This window comes from Neodiprion pinetum, chromosome 3 (genome assembly GCF_021155775.2).
Source record: "Neodiprion pinetum isolate iyNeoPine1 chromosome 3, iyNeoPine1.2, whole genome shotgun sequence".
In the NCBI taxonomy this organism is placed as follows: domain Eukaryota; kingdom Metazoa; phylum Arthropoda; class Insecta; order Hymenoptera; family Diprionidae; genus Neodiprion; species Neodiprion pinetum.
The window spans coordinates 16,720,307-16,741,935 of record NC_060234.1 but is presented as its reverse complement, the minus strand read 5'-3'; the positions used below and the strand labels follow the sequence as shown (position 1 = coordinate 16,741,935).

At 47.0% G+C, this 21,629-nt stretch overlaps 2 protein-coding genes across 2 annotated transcripts; both read right to left on the bottom strand.

Moving 5' to 3' along the window:
- Positions 1-1,413: 1,413 nt before the first annotated feature.
- LOC124214380 (uncharacterized protein F54H12.2-like) lies at positions 1,414-2,751 on the bottom strand. Its single transcript, XM_046616649.1, has one exon. The coding sequence runs from the start codon at positions 2,749-2,751 to the stop codon at positions 1,414-1,416; it is 1,338 nt and encodes a 445-aa protein (XP_046472605.1).
- A 4,763-nt stretch (positions 2,752-7,514) lies between these two features.
- On the bottom strand, positions 7,515-8,840 carry LOC124214378 (uncharacterized). Its single transcript, XM_046616648.1, has one exon. It carries the CDS (start codon positions 8,838-8,840, stop codon positions 7,515-7,517), a length of 1,326 nt encoding a protein of 441 aa, XP_046472604.1.
- Positions 8,841-21,629: the final 12,789 nt, after the last annotated feature.

Below are 21,629 nucleotides of genomic sequence, written 5' to 3'. Positions count from 1 at the left end.
ACATTAGAAGTGAGGCTTTGAAGCTGTCTGTCGTTCCAGTCGTATCGTCTGCAATTTCTTCGTAAAGTCCGCTTATGGTGAGGGACGAATGGTGGTAATCCGAAGCTGTCGAAGTGTGTACCGTGTCCCGAGGAACTGACGAAAAATGCCACCCAGTGGCTACCGGAGCGTGTGTGATCATCCGTGTTTGACACAAAGGCTGTCGGGCGTGTCCAGATGAGGGTCATCTGATCCGCTGCAAAAACCCCGGTCTTCCCGTTCGGAATTGCCGGCATCGCGCTACTTATCTGTAGACTGTCCCTTTTGTACCTCGTCTTCTTCTCCTTCCTCTTCTTCTTCGCCCTCGTTATCGGAGATAATCATACCACTCGTAGAAGATTGTGAGGAGGTATGTGAGTCAATCGCAGTAGTAAGTATGTCGTAGGGAACGGTAACTTCGCCGTCTGACGTAGGCGCAGACGGATCAGGAGAGATTTTCAGTAAAGCGACTGACTCTGGTATTACTGGTTGTAGCGTGAAATTTCTTTTTGGTACCTGCAGTGGCTGATTACTAGTCGAACTCTCCTCTCCGGTGATGTTGCGCTTACTGGCTGACAATGCTTCTGTATAATCGTATTTAGTTAGAATATTGTGATTGTTGATCCATTTCTTCAGTTTGAGTGCGTTGTTCATCGCACATTTGAAAAATTCCTTCTTCCTAACGCCGTGGAAGAAGCACCATACCGAAGACCGTTCCAGTTTGTCGAACGCCGGGCAATCGATGTCCTCCAAGTTGAATACTTGACGCGCGGTACTACTTTCAATATATTTACATTTATCGTGGCCACGGGCAAAAATTCGATGAGCGTTACGTGCGATTTCTCGGAGGTTAACGTCTAATTGAACCAGCGAGATATCACCTTCAAACCACTCGATGCCATGATGGTAGCAGGTTACGTAATTGTTCACGCCACGTTCTTTGAGCGGCAGATCCGTGAAGGGATATGGCGGTTCTACTAACCAATGTGCCGAGTAGCGGTGATCGATGGTGACGACTGCCACCTCTTTCGGTATAAATTTACCATAGATATTTCGAAACCCTTGAATATCTATCACGTAATCCATACTTGAACTTGAAAGAATGTAGTCGAATGAATAGAGAGCTGGAAGAGCGAACCTGCAGTGACGTAGTTTAAATGCTGACTGGCTCGGCACCGTAGTTACGGGTGTTTATATACGGCCTTGTGTTACAATCCCCGTCTCAAGTTTTGTTTATCGGGTGTCTCCAACCGGTCTGTTGCTCCCCTTGAAGACGTTGGCGTGGTGTAGTCACAGTGTTCTCTCTCTCTCTCTCTCTCTCTCTCTAACGGAAATCACCACCTGGTATGTCATAGAAGCGGTCGTGATAGGAGGGGCGTGATCTCCCTCTCTTTCTTAGCCCGAAAAATTTGTAATGACCTGACGTGCAGCATCAACTTCAATAAGATTATCAAATTCAGCGTACACTAGGCAATTCACAGTTTCTTTCAGAGCATCGTCGAACCGCACTTCGACCCTGAGAGTTCCATGTTTGATGAGCGACCAGTGCGATGTACAGTTGGCCGAGAGATCGAGGTTTAGGTCAAAAGCCAATAGACAATTTCCTTTAGCGAACTGCTGCCGGTCGATACCGTTTCCTTCGTTCAGAAAATGAATCCCCGTACCGGAAAAGAGGGTGTGATAAGCGTCCACGTAGAGATCGTCTTTGCCAAAACTCATCTGTAGCGGCTTCGATGAGACTTGCACCCCGTCGACGTACAACGACAGGAAATTCAAAGAGTAGTTTTGGAAATTAACCGGATTGCGCTGTCTGTCGCCGTTGAAGGCTTCATTGCTGACAAAACCGATTATCACTCGTTTCGGTAGTTGTCCGAGTATGACATTGTCCAGTGTTTCTGCCTGTACTCCTGCATGTATGGTGAAAGACTTCACCTCGACTCTGGTTACGGGATATTTTGCCGTACCTTTGGCTAGCGTCCGTGCGTGCGCCAGCAAGATTCCAGGGCTGATCTTCATTCGGCGAACGAGCAGTGAAGTTTCCAGTATGTGCAGCTTGTGGCGATTTTCGGCTTCCATGATGCAAAAACTGTCTCTTGATCTTACAAGTCGAAGACGCAGTTCCACACCGTTGATTAAAAATTTGTCTTGATTAAATACATCACAGTGCACATGTCCAATCAGATCAACGGTGCGTGCATTGCTCATGATCCGTTTGCGTTCGATGAAACCCCGCTCAGCACCGACGGCGTCGGCGTCGTATACATCCGATACTCCATCCTCGCTGTCGTACCATAGAGCCGAAGAAAGATGGGATTTTTTGGCGGGCGGTGCGTAATTCAGTAGAGTCTCTATATATGCTCGATAGGCGTAAGAGTTGTTGGCTGGTGAGACTAGTTTTTGATTGAAGAATATATCGACTTGATTGAACATCGAGTGAAGCAAATTGTTTACCGGAGCGGCATGCGGAGTAGCCGCGTTGCCTTCGCCTGCCGGCGGGGTAGGAGCAGACGGTTGTAGCTTCACTCGTACGCTAAGCATAGTGTGTGCCAAGTCGATGTACTCATCACCGTTTCCAGGTACAACAAATTCAATCGAGGAATCGTCGGTTAGAGATGATACGGGCTTGTAGTGTACCCATTGACCATCCTCAATAGACGTCTGCGTTGATGGTAGAGAAAACAAATCCAGTTCCGACTTCATACACTCACCCGAGTGCGCGTGCAGGAAGGCCATTGTTGATGTTTAGATTGAAGACGAGCGGCGCGTGGGCTTACCGGGGTCCGAATATGTCTGTAAGGTCCCGTTTTTTACAACACCTTTTCCGCTTAGTTTTCTTGACGGTTCCGGCACGCTTGGGTATCTTGGCCGATGTTTTCTTTTTCGACCTTCGTCTAATTTTACTCGTAGTACCAGCTGCTCGGTGCGCGCCGACAAGTCTGTTGACGCGGGTAATGTTTTACTGACGCGCTAATCCGCCGGCTCGGCTTTCATAACTGCTGCCCTTCATGAGTTTATCAATTTTTTTTTCAGCAGCTCTTTTCAATTTGTGTCCTGATTCTATGAAACGACTCTTGACTGCCTGTTTGAACGGAGTGTCGTTTCTTACGTCTGTCATGACGTTCATCCCTGCACGTAGTGCTTCTCTTCCGACCGCGCGAGCACCACTGGACAGCAGAGGTAGTATTCGACGAAACAGGCCTCCCAAGAAGCTGCCGATTCCGTGCCCGCGTTGATGCAGTGCTCCTCGGTAAACCGTCTCTATGCCTTTACCGCCGAGCTGATTTTCGTAATGTTGCATAGAATGAGCCATGTCGTACCTGGTATGTTTTCCCTCTCTCTCTCTTTTGCTGAGCGACTCCTGTGATTCCAGTCAATCACTGAACGCGTCTAAAATGCAGCGTTACCGTCAGTTTCCCGCTCGTGAATGGTGCTGGGCTACCGAATTGATCTCTTATTTCGATCTCGATGGTTTGAAAGTTCGTGAGCATCAGTGGTACGTAGTACAGTGGCGATAGTGTTGTCATCTCTGATTCGGCCTGTAAGGTATTGTCATTGCCGGATGTTTCAATGACTCGTAACAGCGGGGCGTAAACATCTCCAACGATACGTGGCTCCACCAGATCGCAATAAATAAACATCTGGCAGCCGGGGATCCTTGATGATTTGTTGGTTTCGGATACCTTGCAATCTGGTACCTCAACTGCACTTTCCCCAGTAGTATTGTAATACGTGACACAGGGTATCGTTTCATTTTTCACTGGCACCTACCCCTGAGGGTGTTTGAACGTGAGTGAATAAGGAATTTCGGCCAGCCCGACTTCCCAGTCTCCCGTTAGATGAATCTGACGCGGTAACTGGGTAATGTAACAGCACGTCCGATTCTCCGGAAAAAACTGCATCGAGCTGTTGCTCGGTAAAGTTAGGTAAAACTGATCATAGGACATTTTGATTTTTTTTTGATGCACGAGTCGAACGGTGAACACTCAACAACTGAGAGACATGCTGTAATAGCACGCTATTTTATCATCTCCGTGTTTCCCCCTCCACACGCTGAAGTTCAGGGTCGTAGAACAAGCCATCGATTACTTCGCCGTTGAGATCTTCCGAAACGTACACTATCGGTGAACGTGCAAGCACTCGTAGGATCTTGAATAATTCTCCGCTCCAGTTTGCCGCGTAGCGTTTTTCAAATGTTCCCTTGGTTTTACTAAATCGTACAAAATCATTCGAATGGAATCTCGGTTTGCCATTTGGACACGGAGGATAACGCTTTTGCATGTGGGCACGTGCTGTAGCAGCATTGCGAAGCGTCACTTCCGACGGCGCCATGCCGATGCTCGAGTGAACTGTATTGTTGTAGGCTTGCACGATTTGTGGCAAAAAATTGACGTAGCGTTGCATCTTTTTATGCGTGAAGTAACGCCACAGGCGTTCTTTGAGTCTACGGTTGAATCGCTCCACGATGGCTGCTTTCACGTCGGGATTACGAGTAACACGATATCGCATTTCAGTGTCGCGAAGTATCTTCTGAAAAGCACTCCCGACAAATTCTTTACCTTTGTCCGTTTGCAGTAGGTCGGGTCTACGCGGCGTAGTGTGTAACACTTGCTCGAAACCTTCAGCAACAGTTGCGGCTGTCTTTCGTTACAGCGGGACGACCAATGCGTACTTGCTCAATACATCGATGACCACCAGGAGATAGCGAAAACCGTTGTTGCGGCTCTTCATAGAACTCAGGTCAGCCAGGTCAGCTTCCCATACGTCGTCTATGTTGGAAACGTTGTACCTAGCTCTCGGAAATTTCTCACCGAATCGCGAGAGTTGTTTTCGCGTGCAACATCTTCCAGAATTCGTGCTCCCGCGTAACCGGCAGTATGCGAGGGATTGTAATACGTTTCTTCAAGAAGAGTCGTCATTTTTCTTCAGCCGAAGTGTTTTCCAACCGGATGCTCCTGTGGCGCGTTTGCGTAGAGCGTATCCTGCGTCGTGAGAACGTCTGGTTACGGGTGTAACGTTTGCGGAACTTCGTCGCTTCGTCGGGGAACTACTGGTGTGTGTCAATAGTTGTTGCGATGTTACCGTCGGTAGACCCGAAGCGTCGAATGTGCGTATGTGTTTCCAAAGCGTATCGTTCCCCACGTATTCTCGAGGTACGTTGCCAGGACTCGCAGCTACGGTGGGAGATATCATTGATTCTTCGGCTGTGTTTCCGTCTTCTTCTTCCTCCTCCTCCTCATCCTTCTTCTCCTTTTCCTCGAGAACGTCTAATTTCATGGGTTTGCACGTCGTTTGCAAAAAACAAATATCGTTGAAGTACCTGCTGATAGAGTTTCCATTTTTCTGCATCGTCTTTCGACGGTTTGTTCAAAATGTCCTTCATCTCGTTGTCGAGTCTTGAAAAGAGATCGGTGCGTGTGGTAGTTGAATTTCCAGGTGAAAGCGTAGCGGCTATACCCTCGCTGACGCGTTGTTGAAATCTCACCATACTCTCCATAGGAATTAAAACCATCTTCTTTGTACGTTCCATTTTGCTACTTGGAGAAGAGGCTGGAAGATAAAGTCCCGAGTAACGCAGCGAGCAAGAGGGTGAGAACTCCGTTCCCACGTTGAACAAGGGAACGTTTCTTGGACTTTCAGGTACCCCGGTTGCTGGCCAACCGCCGTAATGTCTGTTTATGACGTGCCAGACGATTTTTCTGAATTCTGGACAGTGCTACGTTACCCTCCAAGGTATTCGATGCACACGCACAAATGGTCTTTACTAACGAATTGTCGGCCGTGCGTAGCAATGCTGATCTCTGCAACGGGTTCAATTTCTGCAGAGCGTGCAGCGCTACTGCGTTTGCTTTGGTGAAATCGGCACGAGCTCTGCGACCGGACGCGATACGGCGTATTCTAGGCATCACAGCTGAACGACTGGAACCCGGTGCGCATTGGTGACCTTCATATCCTTCCGCGGAACGTAGACATAGTGATTATCGTCCGAAGGGAAGATGTTCGATCGGAAACGGCAATTCTCCGGAGTGGATTGCTCCAGGTCGAAAAGCAGATATCCGTGTGGCGCTGCGGTAGCGTTGTGATAGGCCTCTTGAAGAAACCTCGGATCTTCGGGATACACCTGTCTGGCAAGATGTTGAATTTGGGCACGATCCCGTGGATTTGTGAAGAAGATCATGTAGTTTTCGTTAAGGGAAATATTTTGTTGACCGCGGCCCTTGTGAAAGAGATTTTGTGTTATGTGGAAAACGCCGAGGTTCTTATAATGACAGACCTTGGTAAAAAGATCAACGATGACATTGTCTGAAGCCTCTCGTATCAGATCGTCGATTACCAAAAGTTTCGGTTTTTTGTCACCCTCGTAATCGGCGTGTTGCGGTAACCCCTCGCGGTACTATATACTCTTGTCCCCGTCGTACAACGGCTGCCATTCGTCAAAGTACCATATCATACGCCTGAATCTTGTGTCACACATTGACGTTCCATGACGCAGAAAGTTCTTGACGAAATTTGATTTACCGCATCCTGACAGCCCGACTACAATAGCCGAAAACGGATGTTTCCAACGCGTGTCCGTCATCGAACAAGAAGGAGAAGAAGAAGAAGAAGAAGAAGAATCCAGGGATGATGCGGTATCTATAAAAAATTGAAACAATTAAAAACACGTTCTTTTACTACGCTAGCTTGCTCGCGGCCGCGGCGGTGGCGGCGGCGGCGGCGGTCGCGGCGGCGGCGGCGGCGGCGGCGGCGGCTCTCCCTTCGTGCGCTGACCATGAGCTTATTCAAGCGCACGCGGAAGCGTAACCGCGCAGGTACGAGCTTATCAGCGCGGTCGCAGCCGAGCTGATTGTGCGTGAGGCGCGTACGCCATGAGCTTATTCGTACGCGTGCGCGCAGTGATATCAGCTTGAAAATAGCGCGCCCCGCCGCGGTTTACGAGATGAATTTTTACGAGCAATGCGAGATTTTTTCACAATTTTTCATGCGTAGGGTTTAAGCGTGGTACTAACCTTCATACAGTTTGGTGGGACACATACAAGAGAGTATCTGATGGGTTGGCCTGGCGTCTCGCCGGTTGGAATAACAGACGGTTGGGGTAAGAATCCCTTCGGTGTCCTCTGTCTGTCCGTCTATTTGTTCGTCTGTCTATCTATCTGTCGCTCAAACGCGCGCGTGGCTTGCCGTCCGGGTGTCTGTACTACCGCAGGGTGAAAAGACGGAAGCTGTGGTGTGCAACTGCTCGGAGTCCGGGATCTTCGTCATCATCAAGTGCGATAACCGTAGGGCAGCGTATCGAAACTCGTGACGCAACAACGCCTTTTCACGTACACCGGTTTACACGTTTTGTGCTCGGAGCGCGTCATGACTGCGTGCAGTTCCGTTCGACGAATGGCGCAATACTCCAAGGGAATGGGTGCAGCGGCTTCTACCACCATCCGCTTGATGGCCTCGAAGTTGATTTTCGAGCTCGTTGCGTGATTCAGTGATATGCCTTTCACCTAGCAAATTTCCACCTCTTCACCATTCGGACGTTTGATGATGAAAGCATAGAATTTTGGCCCTCCCGAGACGAAAGCGCGTATAAAACTCCCACGGCCGTAAGACGCCAACTCGTCCGTCAGGTCGCCAAGAAAGTTAACCGTGGGAGGTTCATACTCGTTCGGCCTTCGAAGGTTTTGCGTATAAATTACTGAATCGGTGTCGTAATAGTGCACGCGCCGATCGAGCTTCTCAAGGAACGAGAAGAGCTTCAGCCGAGCCTGGGCACTGGTGTACGAGGCAATCACGACGTTTGCCAGCGCTGACGGTTTAACGCTGTGTTGCGCGTGCGACCAACGCACGTACAACACTTCGTCGTTCACGGGCAGCAAACCGGACACCTCGACTTCAGGGTTGGTCAAAAGCTCGAGCAGCTGCTGACGCGTCTTTATAACGTCTGTTTTCACCAGATTCTCGCGTTGCCCGAACTTGCCCTGAAACGGATTCAAGCATGATTTGGAAACTGATCGCATGCCGGGATTCTTAGCAATACGGTCGCGATCTAGCCGTATACCCTCGACCCGCTCATACTCATCAAGGTAGCGCATTCGAGCCGGCTCGTCCTCGCATTCAGCAGGCCAGCCGCTTGCCTCTTGCTTAATCTTGAGGAAGGTGTCGATATAGCCGGCGAAATGCCCACCTTGACGAGTAGTCGGGTCAAACGATGTCACCATATACGACCAGATCTCGCTTATGCTCCTGATCTTGTATCCCATTTCCACGGCTTTTTTTAATTCGATCGACACCCACGTGCCCTCGAATTCTCGCGCAGCCTCGTCATCATGTCTACACTCGTCCTGGTTCAAACTCTGACAACATGAGCGGCACAAGGCAAACATGACTTTGTCATGTATCCGCACCGGCAAAACAGGGTGATAAAGATTGCGAGGCGGTGAAACTCGGCACTTGATGAGCCCCTCAACTCGCGTGATGTCGCAACCGCTCGACCCTGTCAAGAGCTCACACTCTTCTCTAACGTAGACCGTCGGGTGGCCAACAGGGAACCTTCCATTCTTACAGATGAACGGATACAACGAGCAAACATCGACGTATCGTATTTCCTCGTACGCGTTGCCCGTTGCATCTGTTTTCACCTTGTAGTATCGGGAAGCGTTCCCCGTTCGACCGCCGTAGAACGCATCACGCGGATTGAGTGCTTCGCTCGTGGCAGTGCCAGCGATCAGCGGGTGTGTTGCCACGTACTCCCTCATCTCCTCGTCCTCCCTCAAGCTCCGATCAAACTCGCATTCCCACTGTTCCGTCACGCGGTAACCCAATTCGCGCATACGGCTGATCTTTGCACGAGTTTCCTCGTAACGCCTATCCAACGTCTCGCCGTTGACGCTACGCCTATCGCGGTTGATTCGTCAACATTGACGACAGCCGTGCCAGCAACAACCGTGAAACTCGTAGACGTGTCGCGTACCGTCGCCCGCGACATGGTATCCGTCCACCTTGCGACCCGTCTCCGGAATCCGAAACTCACGTCCGTTTCCGGCATGTCTGATGTCAATACCCAGCTCGCGCACTTTCACGACCAACCACTCCAGAGCCTTAAGAGACTGGGCATCGGCAAGACGATAGCTGCCCGGTGGCAGGATACCTATTCGCTCCGGTTGTAAAAAATTTTTACGGAACAGCACCGAACAAGCCGAGGCAATTGTCGTGCTCTCGGTAAAGGGACACACTCTGCCGCACTCCAGAAATATGTCCCTGAATTCTACGCACGCACGTCGCAGAATATCCACGTCCGACCGACAGTACGACAACAATTCCAAGTCAAAGTCGAACAGATGGTCGTTCGCTACAGCCTCGTTGTACCATGAGTGAAACTCTGCTCGCGCATCGCTACTCATGGTATCCGGAGAGTAAAACTTCGCTGCGGGAGCGGTCCCACGTAACCCACGTTTTCGGGGGTATTGAAAAGATGGGGGAATACACCTTTCACGGAAGTAGTCGGTAGTCCAAAAGCCTTCGGTAGCGCCGATAATGCCATAGGCATGTATGCTAAGGAATCTGGAAATCGGGTGTGACCCGCTCCGAGCATAATGATCTTACTGCCGCTTAGGATGACCTGCGGTGGGTTTCCATCCCGCTCAACCATATGGCGCGGCATGAATTGCGCGTCAAAACCTTTTGCATTGTGCGCAATGCATACGATGCGGGCAAAGTCCTGAACGGGCCGAGTAGCAAAGTCTACCAACTTCTTCACCGGTTCCCTCCTGAAAACGAACTCACGTACGAGCCCGAAAGCAAAACAGCCGTTCGATATATCGGGATCGTGGATACATTGCGTACACACTTGTTGCGCTACGCACAAGTTCGGCACATGTATGTTTGTCGTCGTGTCACCGTCTACCGTCTCGCATTGCTGCGTTTCGAAATCATAAAAAATGAAGATGTAACGTTTCGGTCTTGTGGCGTCTTTCAGCGGCGTCATGAAGCAGTAGTGATTGTACGGGCTGTTGCAGCGGCACGTGACGCAAAAACGAGTTTCACAAATGTGTGCCCTCCGCGAAAGATTTACGAATCGCTCGCAATTCCGGCATATACGCAGCGTTGCACAAACGGAGCGACGCGGACTGAAGGAGCCAATCCTGCGGTGGTACTCCAGACAACCGTTACCGCGGAACACGCGTCTGCAATCGGGACACTCGATTTTGCGAGACTCGTTGTTGCACGGTGGCGATGCGAGGCACTGTGGGCACTTGACGGAACATCGGTGTTCGTACCCGTTGTTAAATTTCCTATTGTAGGGTTGACAGAAAAAGGCCCCTGCTGCCGCTGCGGTTAAATTTACATTTGGGCAATAATGCTGTTCTTCGGGATAATACAGCAGATTCAATCGGTGCCTGACATCGCCTGTTCCGTTTGCTCTCACCACGGCAGTACCGTCGTAAAATGCCGCTTCGCCGGTACCTAGCCTCCCCAACTCGTACACTGTGATGAGGAATCCCTCGCGTGCCAGATAGTTCTGGAACTGTGCGATTTCATGCACTGTGCACCCCGTTGGCGGAATCTCGACACCGGCGTTCGCAACAAGATTACGCGCTTCTGCACGCTGGAAACTGGACCTAGCGAATCTCACCATCTCGTAATGCTCGTGCAGAGAGCCACTGCGGTTCGTGCTTCTCTCGGCGTGAGCCTTGGCTACAACGAGGGCACGAGGTAAACACAACCCCTCACTGTTGACAATCTGCACGACGGATTTTTTAAGTACCCCCGCGTGCGTGATCAGCTTCGGCTTTCCGCGACCCTCCGGTACTCCAACACTGTGTACCGTCACGGTGAAGACGCTGTCGACGCCAAACTCTGATGCGCTCTGGGCTACGCTGGAAACTAACTTCCAGAGGTCACTGTACCGGGAATCCCTCAGCGACCGGAACGATAACCACGCAGGACCATGATTAAAACTCCCCGCGCTAAACGTGAAACCTATGTAGTCGCTACTCCGACACGTTGCTACGGCATACGCATGCAGATTTCTGAACGCGTCCTCCAGCCACTTCACCAGATTAACACCCGATTCAGGGGCCGCGATCTTCATTCGCAACTCACGCCCTGTGATCGCGAATTTACGAATGAATTTCGTTGATTCACCGATAACCGTGAAACGGTTACCCAGTGAATCAGCCCCGTCATCGGATGCCTGATTTGACACCTTCTCGCTCGCAGCTTCACTTTCCAGCTCCGATTCTCTGCCCATGTTTCCAGAGTATGCACCCTCTGTCTCGTCGTCATCAGCATCGTCGTCGAATTCAAACGTCACGTCGGAAGCTGTCTGTGTCTCGTCATCGTCATCGGCATCTTCATCGTCTGACTCTAATGTCACGTCAGAATCGTAACTCGGAGCCCTCCGGGCCCTACCCCCACCGATCTGTATGCCCGAGGTACTGGCGCCCTCGTTTACGCGAAATGGTCCAACAGTTTGTGTTTAGAGAGATGGCAAAAAGATATGGATCATCGACGTGGGATCCGCGAATTCGTGATGAGAACGAGTGTGAATGAAACGAAAGTGATGTTGAGATGGAGAGAGATAATGAATGCTGATAAACTAGATTTTTGTTGGTTTTGATGAGGCGATACAAACCGTATCGCAAGAGAACGTTACAGAGAGTGAAGATTTTACAGAGCGAGAGAACACATAGATTATACACATACATGATTTCGAGATAGTAGACAATACATGAGATACAGCTGATGGGTTTTGAGTCGCGACACGGGCAAGCGGCGAGATTTGACGCAGAGACGGCAAGTAAACATTGCACGCGAGTGTGCGTAAATGTACGAGGACGATTTTGAGTGTCGCGAGACACACATTTAACTATTCGATACCTTGCCGAAACAGTTTGCATAAGGCCCCCTGTTGTACATATAAAACAAAAATAAGACTAAACTCCATGGTAAAGCCTCGTCAATCCGCAAGTATAGTTGAATTTCGCGGTTTTACTAGAAACGCACACCCTAGAGTATCCGCGTGATTAGTTCCCCTAAAAAATATCCTCGTCCATCGCCGGCGGTGTATAGCTCATCTGAGTGAATATTCCACACTCGGGCGTCTGCGGCCACGAGAATATTATCGCCTCATCCATTGGGGATATGGAATAATTGTCTCCTTCTTCTTCTGCTACCGCCGGCTCATGAGCATCGACCGGATCTAATTACCCGCCCCACCAGAGAAGAAATTTCTCGTGAGTTCATATCAGAATACCTGGTCTGCATTTTTGTTTTTAAGCTTTTTCTATATACCTTGAATTTCCAACACTCCTGACGGACCTGAACGTGACGACACTAAGGTCGACGCCTGTGATGAATCGATTTCTGCAACGGACACAATAACCTTCAGTACACGCGTGAAAGAAGATTTCTAGAACTCTTGGAACACCGCTCACGCACAACGTATTTACACACGGTTACTCCATGATATACGGCATATCCTACAGACAAATCATCTGGACTCACCGTCACGAGCTCCGACAGAAATCGGCTCCTCGGCGGTCCTATCGTTCACCATCGTCTCATTCACCCCTGTCTGTTCCGCAAGCGCCAACTCTTCGCAGGCAACACAGCCCTCGAGAAGAGCTGCCTCGTTCTCGCTGGTATCATCCATCATGAATTCCAACACAAGGAAATTTTGATATACCACTCGCGCACAACGTATTTATACGCGACAACTCCCTGCTACGGCACAGCGTACGGACAATCATCCGGACTTACCGTCACGAGCGGTAGAAACCGGCTCCTCGGCGGGCCTCCCCAGCGCTACTCCTTGCGACGCAATCGCCTCATCGGCGACGTCGACGACGATATCGCAAAGAGCCGCCTTATTCTCCGCGGAGTCCTCCAGCATCGCGCGGAATTCTAACGGTTGGAAAACTTGATCTAAATTTTTCCATATTACATATTTTCTTCTATCTTTTTACCCCACTCTGAAGATCCGGTAATTCAAACTCCACACAAACGTACACTGCGCACAACACAAATATAGACTTACCGGTTCGCTCGTTGTACTCAGCCATCAGCGCCCGAACAACGGCGAAGCGGGTGGCACCCCGCTGGCGAATCACACTCGCGGCTGCACTAAGGCACTCGTAACCCCGCAGCGCACCGGTGCTGTGGAGGTGCGCCAGGGTCCGTGCCCCGCAGACCGCCAGAAGCTGTCGCAAATGCCGAAGCAATTCCACATGTGATATGCGGAACAACAACTCCCGACGGAAAACAGGGCACACACGTACAAGACTCGCGTTAGCCCCCCTAGCCTGGCTAGCTGCCTTCACCACCGCGTAACGGAGATCGTTAATCGATTGCATTATTTTAAAAATATGGCAATAATTGAAACAGAGAGAATCTTTGTTTTCAGCAACACGGCGATTTTCTAACTGAGAAAATCTCCGGGCCCACAACTATTTATGAGTTCAACAGGTTGGGTGTTGTTCAGGCCAAATGCTATTACAATACGTTACCACCCCGCTTCTTGAGCTAAGTATACGAAATTTTACCATGGTCCGCTAACGTAAACCTTCCGCGGCGGTTCGCGGTGAGACACCCGCAGCCGGGCTGAAAATAAACCAAAGCCAGCCGGATCCAACGCGGAGGCTGCCTGCTACATACGGCAAAACACATCTATTGACAGCGATAATCATGGTTTTCTCATAATTAAACAAAGTTGTACAGCTGACGTCATTTATCCTGTTGAAAACTTGCATACCCTAAAGCCTACTTTGATTGACGGGCGAACGGGTATTCGTCGAGACATATGAAATTTAGAGATAAAATAGAAAACGATCCGATGGATTCACTCGCAATTCCTACCTCAAATCGTGGAGCTGATTCGGCGGTTGGTGATGGTTAGAAACAAGTGTATTTGAGGATAATGATAATACTCTTCTCATGCGACGTCTATGTATACCGCCATCGATAAACTGCAACTCTTTGTACCACCCTCAGAATAGGAAACGAGTTATAAACCTAATGCATACTGGACCTATGGAGATTGTAGACTCATCTTGCGACATCAAAATGATACAGCCGATGAGACCCCCTTTTGTATTCCTTCGTCCACTGAGGCATAACAATCAACATACCGTAAGAGTGTACGTTGGAAAAGCGGGGACCAGCCTACCGACCGACGCAAGGCCCAAACATTACAAGTATAACACGGTCCATGCTGTACACACCGACAGCTCTTCTCATCATCTTTTCTGTTTCAATGATTACGTATACATCCCTTGATAGACTGCAACTGTTTGCACCAGCCTCAGAAACGGAAACGAGATATAAACCTAATGCAGACCTACGGAGATTGTAGACTAATCTTGCGACAACGAAATGATACACCCGGTGAGGCCCCCTTCGTATTCCCGCGACGACCACTAAGGCATAACAAACAACATACCCCAAGTCTGTACGTTGGAAAAGCGGGGACCAGGCTACCGTCCGGCGCAAGGCCCAAACATTACGGGTATAATACGGTCCATGCTGTACACACCCACAACTCTTCTCATCATCTTTTCTGTTACAATGATTACATATACATCCCTTGATAGACTGAATCTGTTTGCACCAGCCTCAGAAACGGAAACGAGATATAAACCTAATGCAGACCTACGGAGATTGTAGACTCATCTTGCGACAACGAAATGATACACCCGGTTAGGCCCCTTTGTATTTCCTCGTCGACCACTAAGCCATAACAAACAACATACCCTAAGGCTGTTCGTCGGAAAAGCGCGGGCCAGCCTACGAGCCGTCACAAGTCCCAAACATTACGTGTATAACATGAACCATGGTGTCTACACCCGTGACCCTTCCCATTATTTTCTTCTCTTGCAATGTCTACGTATACATACCTCGATAGACTGCAACTGTTTGCACCGACCATAGCACCGAATTCGAGCTGTAAACCTAATGCAAGTTTGATACAGGCCTATCGAGATCGTTGGGTTTTCTGGCGACATATTTACATCTGTCTTACTCCCCATCGTGGAAACGAAATATAATCAACGGCGTAAGCTTGATATAGTCTGGTAAGGAACGCCTGAATCATACGAGGCATTAGAATTTCGTTAATTCTTTTTAGTCACGCTGCAAACGCCGTTTTGTAGAGTGGGGGTTACACCCTCTATATTCAAGTGAGATACCAAAGAGCGTCAGTCATGCGACAACTACGGAAGAATCCTCACGTGAACTATGGCTACATCCAAATCTTCTGCACCAATTGGCAACGTGAATAAAATGTATAAAACATTTACGAAGGCTTTGAAAAAGACTGAGAAAAATCTGCTATTGTCGACAACGTATAGTCTAAATAATTCTTTTACAAAGAAAATAGTCATCGGTCTCGGTCTACGGCTCGACGATCAGTTTGAACCGGTCATCAAACTCGTCAACAACTCCTCCGGAGGCGTGCGTCTGACACCAGCGGCCTGGTCGCGACTCGCAGATGAGTTGGACAATATCTCCGAATACCTTGACATAGAAGGATACACTGATGCCCAATGGTATTTTGATTGGATTGAGCTTGGTGGCTGCAACGTCGAATTGTCAACAGCACATGGTGAGCGAGCCGTCAGATTCGAAATACCTACGGAATCCGAAGTCACCGAATCAGAAGATAAGGAATCAGACTGCCCAGACACGGCCACCCAGGATGAGAACTTTCAGTCACCCGCCAAACGCCAGAAAGTGTATCAACATTGTAATGCAGAAATCCACATTCAACGGACTTAAAGCTATATTTGTGTGTGTCGACGAACGGCTACGAAGGCTTCAGCGTTTAGCCCATTCAGTTAACGAGTGCAAGAAATCATACGTCGCATACATAGCCGAGAAAGTGAATCTGACGCAGCTCAAGGAACCGAGTCTTCATCGAATCAGGCAAATAGCGGAGAAGGAATACGGCGCTGTCCTAGAACACATCGCGTCGTCAGCGAATCCTGCCTTTGCCGAGAATTACCTCAGTATTGTTCTCCTTGAAATTACGCGGCTGTTTCCATCATACCTCGCTGCTGACATCAAGCAGGCCATCGAAGAATTGAAGACCAAGGGTACCGTACAACTCAAAATTAATCAAGAAGAAATATCAGACAACGTATGTGTTACCCTGAGAATTTTTTCGTGCGAAGAGACTCGGATCAACACGGCTACACCCCGCCAAGCGAACGCAGATGCTGCAGATGAACGATTGTACGTGCCCGAAGAACAGCCTTATCCATGGGTGGTACTGTCTATACTCGTGATTGCTATAATTATTATAAGTATAGTGGCGATGTGGGGCGCTGTAACTATGACAAATAAAAACATCCTGCTCCAACAACAAGCAAACAAATAGTAATAACCACGTATGTATTTGCACCTGTGTTGACCGAATAAACCTGCGAGGATGAGATTTGATTTTTCTACGCAATCCATCATTGAGTTCTGTTTCCTCACCCACCCGCCCTGATCCTCGTACATCTAAGTATGCCTATAGTCTTGCATTAAGAAAGAGAGAGAGAGTGACCAGGTCTATATTTTCCAAGCGCACGTAAACCTTAGGATAAACACTGACGGCTGGGTAAGGTCAGTGACACGAGCACCCGACACAGAGAGCAGGGATGGAGAAAGAACGAGAGCCGGGGTGGAGGACCTGTAACCCCAAACGTCCAAGTCACAGAGTTCGCTTCGTGAACGGCGGGAGCGGGGCCAGCTGGGTAGGTGGCCCGAGAGTCGGCCGCACGGCCAGGGGCACCAGGGTAAGGGGAAAGAGATCGTCCCATGGTCAGGGTGCACAGGCCCAGAGGCCATCCTGTAGAGTCCGGAATCTGATTCGCGGTCAACGGTACCCGGGGTAAGGGGTCGTCACACGATATTCACCACTTGGCGAGGGGGTCGCGGGCGAAGGGCTGACGAGCCGCGGAGCTTCGAGGCGGAAAAACCGCTCCTTGGCAAGGGGTTGCGGGAAAGGGGTCGTCGTCCGGAGAAGCTTCTAGAATAAAATACCTCCTAGACGAGGGGCTGCGGGGGAAGGGGCCCCAAAATTTGCTCCTTGGCAAGGGGCGGCGGGGGAAGGGGATGGCGTCCCAAAATTCGCTCCCCGGCGAGGGGTGCGGGGAAAGGGGATGGCGTCCCAAAGTCACTCCTCGGCGAGGGGCGGCGGGGGAAGGGGATGGCGTCACAAAGTCACTCCTCGGCGAGGGGCTGGCGCCGGAGAGGGGTGCGAGGGGGGTTGTTGTGACGCCCCAAAGTGCCCCTATACTACTCACAAGCTTTCAGTCTTAGCGTACGACCCTATAAAAAGTGTAAAATTGAATTTGGTTTTAAGTTATCGTGCAACTAGCTAGCCAGATGACACCGTCAACTAAGATTAAATTTAAAGACATTTTCAACGGAAGTTATTTAACAATTCTAGATTTAGATTGATTCGGTTTGCCTACCAAAATTCAACCCGACATTCTAATTGAAGACTTGAAAAACTATTTATCTGAATTTAATGCCAAAGAGAGTAAAAGTAAGCTTCGAAACAAAATACCAACTTAAATGGTATAAAGTTTGAAAAAAAATGCTGGTCAATAATAATGCTTGAATTACAACGGTGCACAGAATGATTCCTCGGTAGAATGATGAATTGGCAGCAACGGTTAAGTAACAAACTTATCGCTATTGGCTCGATCAAAGTAAAATGATGGGATATTCAGCCATTATGATCTGTAGTATATCCTGCTCTCCAATTTTGCCTCAACTGATGTTAAGAAGGTGGCGATGGCCTGATGAAATTCACTCTGGCACCTGATGTCTGACGGAACAACCAGGTTCGATGGTTATAATGATTGCACCGCTCGAGAAACCAGGATCCTTGCCACCTAAACGTTTTGACCATCAGGTAAGGCATAATTTTCCTCGTGTTAATTAAAGTTCAAACTTCGACCCTGCCGATCAAAAAAACGAATTTCATCATTGAATCCATGTTAAAATATTGTAATTGTCAAAGATCACCTGATTAGAAATTTACCTACATGCTTCCATGCCTGACAAATTCAGTCCCGCTGTGACAATGAATTATTTCGTACCTGCAAATATTAGAAGCTATTATCATCAGACAGGATCTTTTGGTATTTTTGTATACAACTAATTTCCAATAAAATGCACAAAACATAATTCGTTAATGAGATGCATTTTTAGTTTCATGTGAATAAAGAATCTGTTTACAATAAACGTTGTTTTTACTCACCTACCTCTGTCCAGACTCTCACTTGTTAATGACATTTCACATTGAATTTCAGATTTTTTCTTTCAATAAATAACACCCATTTTCTGTATCATTTGATATTTGCTTTTCCGTTGGATTCTTTATTGCGTCGGTTGAATATTTTCCGATATCGACTAGGGTATTGCTGAACGATACTATTCTTCTTAGACAATTCACGCTACGTAAAAATGAACAGCAACATAATCTCAATACGCGGTTTTATGCGCCAGAGATTTATAGCTCTTGATTCTTGTTTTATTTTGTGTACGTTGGCCCCCTGCTTAGCAGACGAAAAGATCGCCGCGACGCAATTCCACCGACCAATGAGATTGAATTATTTGGCGCATGCGCATCGACTGTGAAGTTTCTCGAGATTGTCCCGGTATGTTCACTCTCTTTGAGAGGTATTCCAATAGTGAAATTACCCATAGATTACTCAATTATTTGGATGAATTGAACCACTGGAAAAATAAGGATATAACAACAGACGAACTCATATTATTCCAATTTATCTTTTTAATTTTCATAATTCTGTCTTTTGTATTTTGGCGAAAGTAAAAAACAATAATTGGCTACATTCTTTCGTGCAAAATTGCAGTAATCGCTAAGCCATCTTTGAATGGGCAGTCAACGAATTTACAGAATATTTCACTAACGTTAAAAAAGGCCACCTGTTGAAATCTTCGAACGTAAAAAATACCTAGTTTTGAAGATTCTACGGGCGATTTGTAAAGATTGCGCTTGTACTTACAAGTTGTTACAAGAGGAACACACGATTCTGTATTCTGACTATCTCTTTACCATAGGCCACTCCATTATTTGGATAGTTGAATGATATTTTGAATCTACTAGTTTCCAGGCTTTCGCATTTGAGAGAACCACCCACGCATTTCTATTTGGGAATACCTAATTTCTGGCTACTCATTTTACGAAATTAGTTCAGTTCGCTGAGGTGATTACTCAGTGCCTGCAATAGTGACGGTTTTCATCGAATAAATTCTTCAAAGTGGCCCAAACAATTTTCATAAACAAAAAAACTGTATTTCTCCAACGAGGTAAATCTTTTAACATCATCCATTACGTGAAGCAGTAAATGTACGTTGTACACAATGAAATGTGGTTCATATAATTTAGCACCCCGAGTCACGAATTTGCGTATGATGGTTTTCGCAATATTTCCGAATTGAGAGAACAAGTCCGCATGTGAAAGTATATAGACAGCAGCAGATAACAACAGTAAGTGCCGATACTTTTTCCGATATTACACATCTCGCATATTGACAGGGCCAGCGTACAACGAAAAGAATCGAAATTCTATTGCCTTCCACTGTTTTAGTTCTAGAAACCCCCTTCTAGGTGTTCGAGGAAATTCCACTGGTACATACTTAGCTAATCGTTTTATTCAACATTCTGTGATAAACATAATTTGGTTTAATAATTTGCTACCACGTGAACCCTGAAGCCAATATTTTACAAACAGTCTCTTAAATTAAAATTCCCAGGTTTATTAAATGTATTTGATGCAGAGGGAATTAAGGGACAAGTTTTATACGCAAAGCCAAAAGAGGGGAGCGACCTTTATGATGAGGATCGTGAAGATTATGTTATAAGAAGTCATTGTCTTTCCGTTTCTTAAATTTCGTTTTAGCTGGCAAACATGATTTACAATCTATACAGACAGCTTGAATTTTACATCTTTCACAAGCATCCTTCCCGGAATATACTACGCACATTTTCAACATAAATCTTCATACCTATCACGAACGAACTTTCATCAAGTATTTCGCGCTATTGAATTCAAAACCATTGTCGATCAAAGAGTTATCAAAGATAATGTCTCTTGGGTTAAATTTTGTAAATACAAAGGCAATGGCATCGGTTTACATATACCGTGGAAAACCCCAACGACAAATGGATTATCATCCATCAAGGAAATACTACGTCCCAAAACCAGCCAGAATGATGTTTCACTACTTTTGAAAGCGGGAATGCCATCAATAATAAAATCAACTTGCAATCTATCTCTAGGCTCTACTCCGGGCTAGATTCCTCCTTCGAGCTTACTTTTCAAATACTTTTCCAAATCAAAGTAATACATTTCACCGTTTTCCAAAATTGATTTTGGTGTTTGGAGAAGAGTTCTTGCACATCCTGGCAAGACAGAGTGTATTGGTTTTAATAGCACTAGCAATTCGTCCATTGCACTGTGTGTCATGTTATTCGTAGTTGCCCAGTTTTTTTAACTTTCCAGTAAATTATGTTCGTGATCCCGTTGTTCTTGGTTGCTATCTGAACATGCATAATTTTCGGAACTAATCGACGTCAACCCAGCACAATCTATATCAATTGTGATCCTACTTTCTCGATCTGTATCATCCCGATCTGTGTTTTCATTATCATTATTACTGTTAGAAATATGTAGAACATCGCCAATATCACTTATATTATCTTTAATATCTTCGGAAAAAATCTCCTTGATATGAAAAGTAACATGAAATTGTAAATATATTATACAAGGCAGTCAGATGTAGAATTATTCTTTCTGGTCGTAAGTAATGCTTCACGAATATTTTTTTCTCTTTTTCGACGCAACTTTCTTTTACTTAAAATTTTTAAATAAAATGGCATTTTGTTAAAATATCAACAAATATACTCCGAATGAGAATAATACGATTGTAGGTACTTGTAATTATCCCTAATCTTTGTGAACTACTTTAAAAAAAAACCTATAAATACCTACTGAATACAACGGATTGATTTCCGTTTACAGCCACTCAAGACAAACAACTCATATGTAGTTCAATTGGATAAGAGTAATATCCGAAACGTATGTTTCAAATTAATAGTGTTCAAATCAAATCGAATTCATTTTATCTTACCTAAGTTAAAATGAATTCACCGAATGTATGGAACATAACTGAATTAGTGAGAATTAACTCAATAGATGAAAACCAATTTAAATCGATCTCAATTAGCAATAGGATTCGTGCCGAAATTATCGCTTTGCGAGCGAAAACTGTGAATCCAGAATATCGAAAAACCCTTTGAGCTCCGAAGTTATCGACATTTTGTTACGTCCCAGCCGATAATTGCGGTTGTACCCTCTCTGTATCGTAATCTACCGACGTGCAGTTACCATAAGAGAACACGCATGCTCATACCATAAGTATCGCTCTCAGACTTCAAATATGCATTCTTGCAACTAACTATCCTGTCAGCACTGCACCAATTGGCCTCTTCAAGACCAATCGTCTTGCATTGACGTACCTAAAAACCTATCAAGAGTCTCTTCCAGATCTCCCACAATTGAAGAACCTTACCGAACCAGAAAGATGCAAAAGAGAAACAC

Excerpts from the sequence above, each read along its gene's own strand:
- LOC124214380 (XM_046616649.1), bottom strand. The coding sequence starts at position 2,751 with ATGGCCTTCCTGCACGCGCACTCGGGTGAGTGTATGAAGTCGGAACTG.
- LOC124214378 (XM_046616648.1), bottom strand. The coding sequence starts at position 8,840 with ATGCGCGAATTGGGTTACCGCGTGACGGAACAGTGGGAATGCGAGTTT.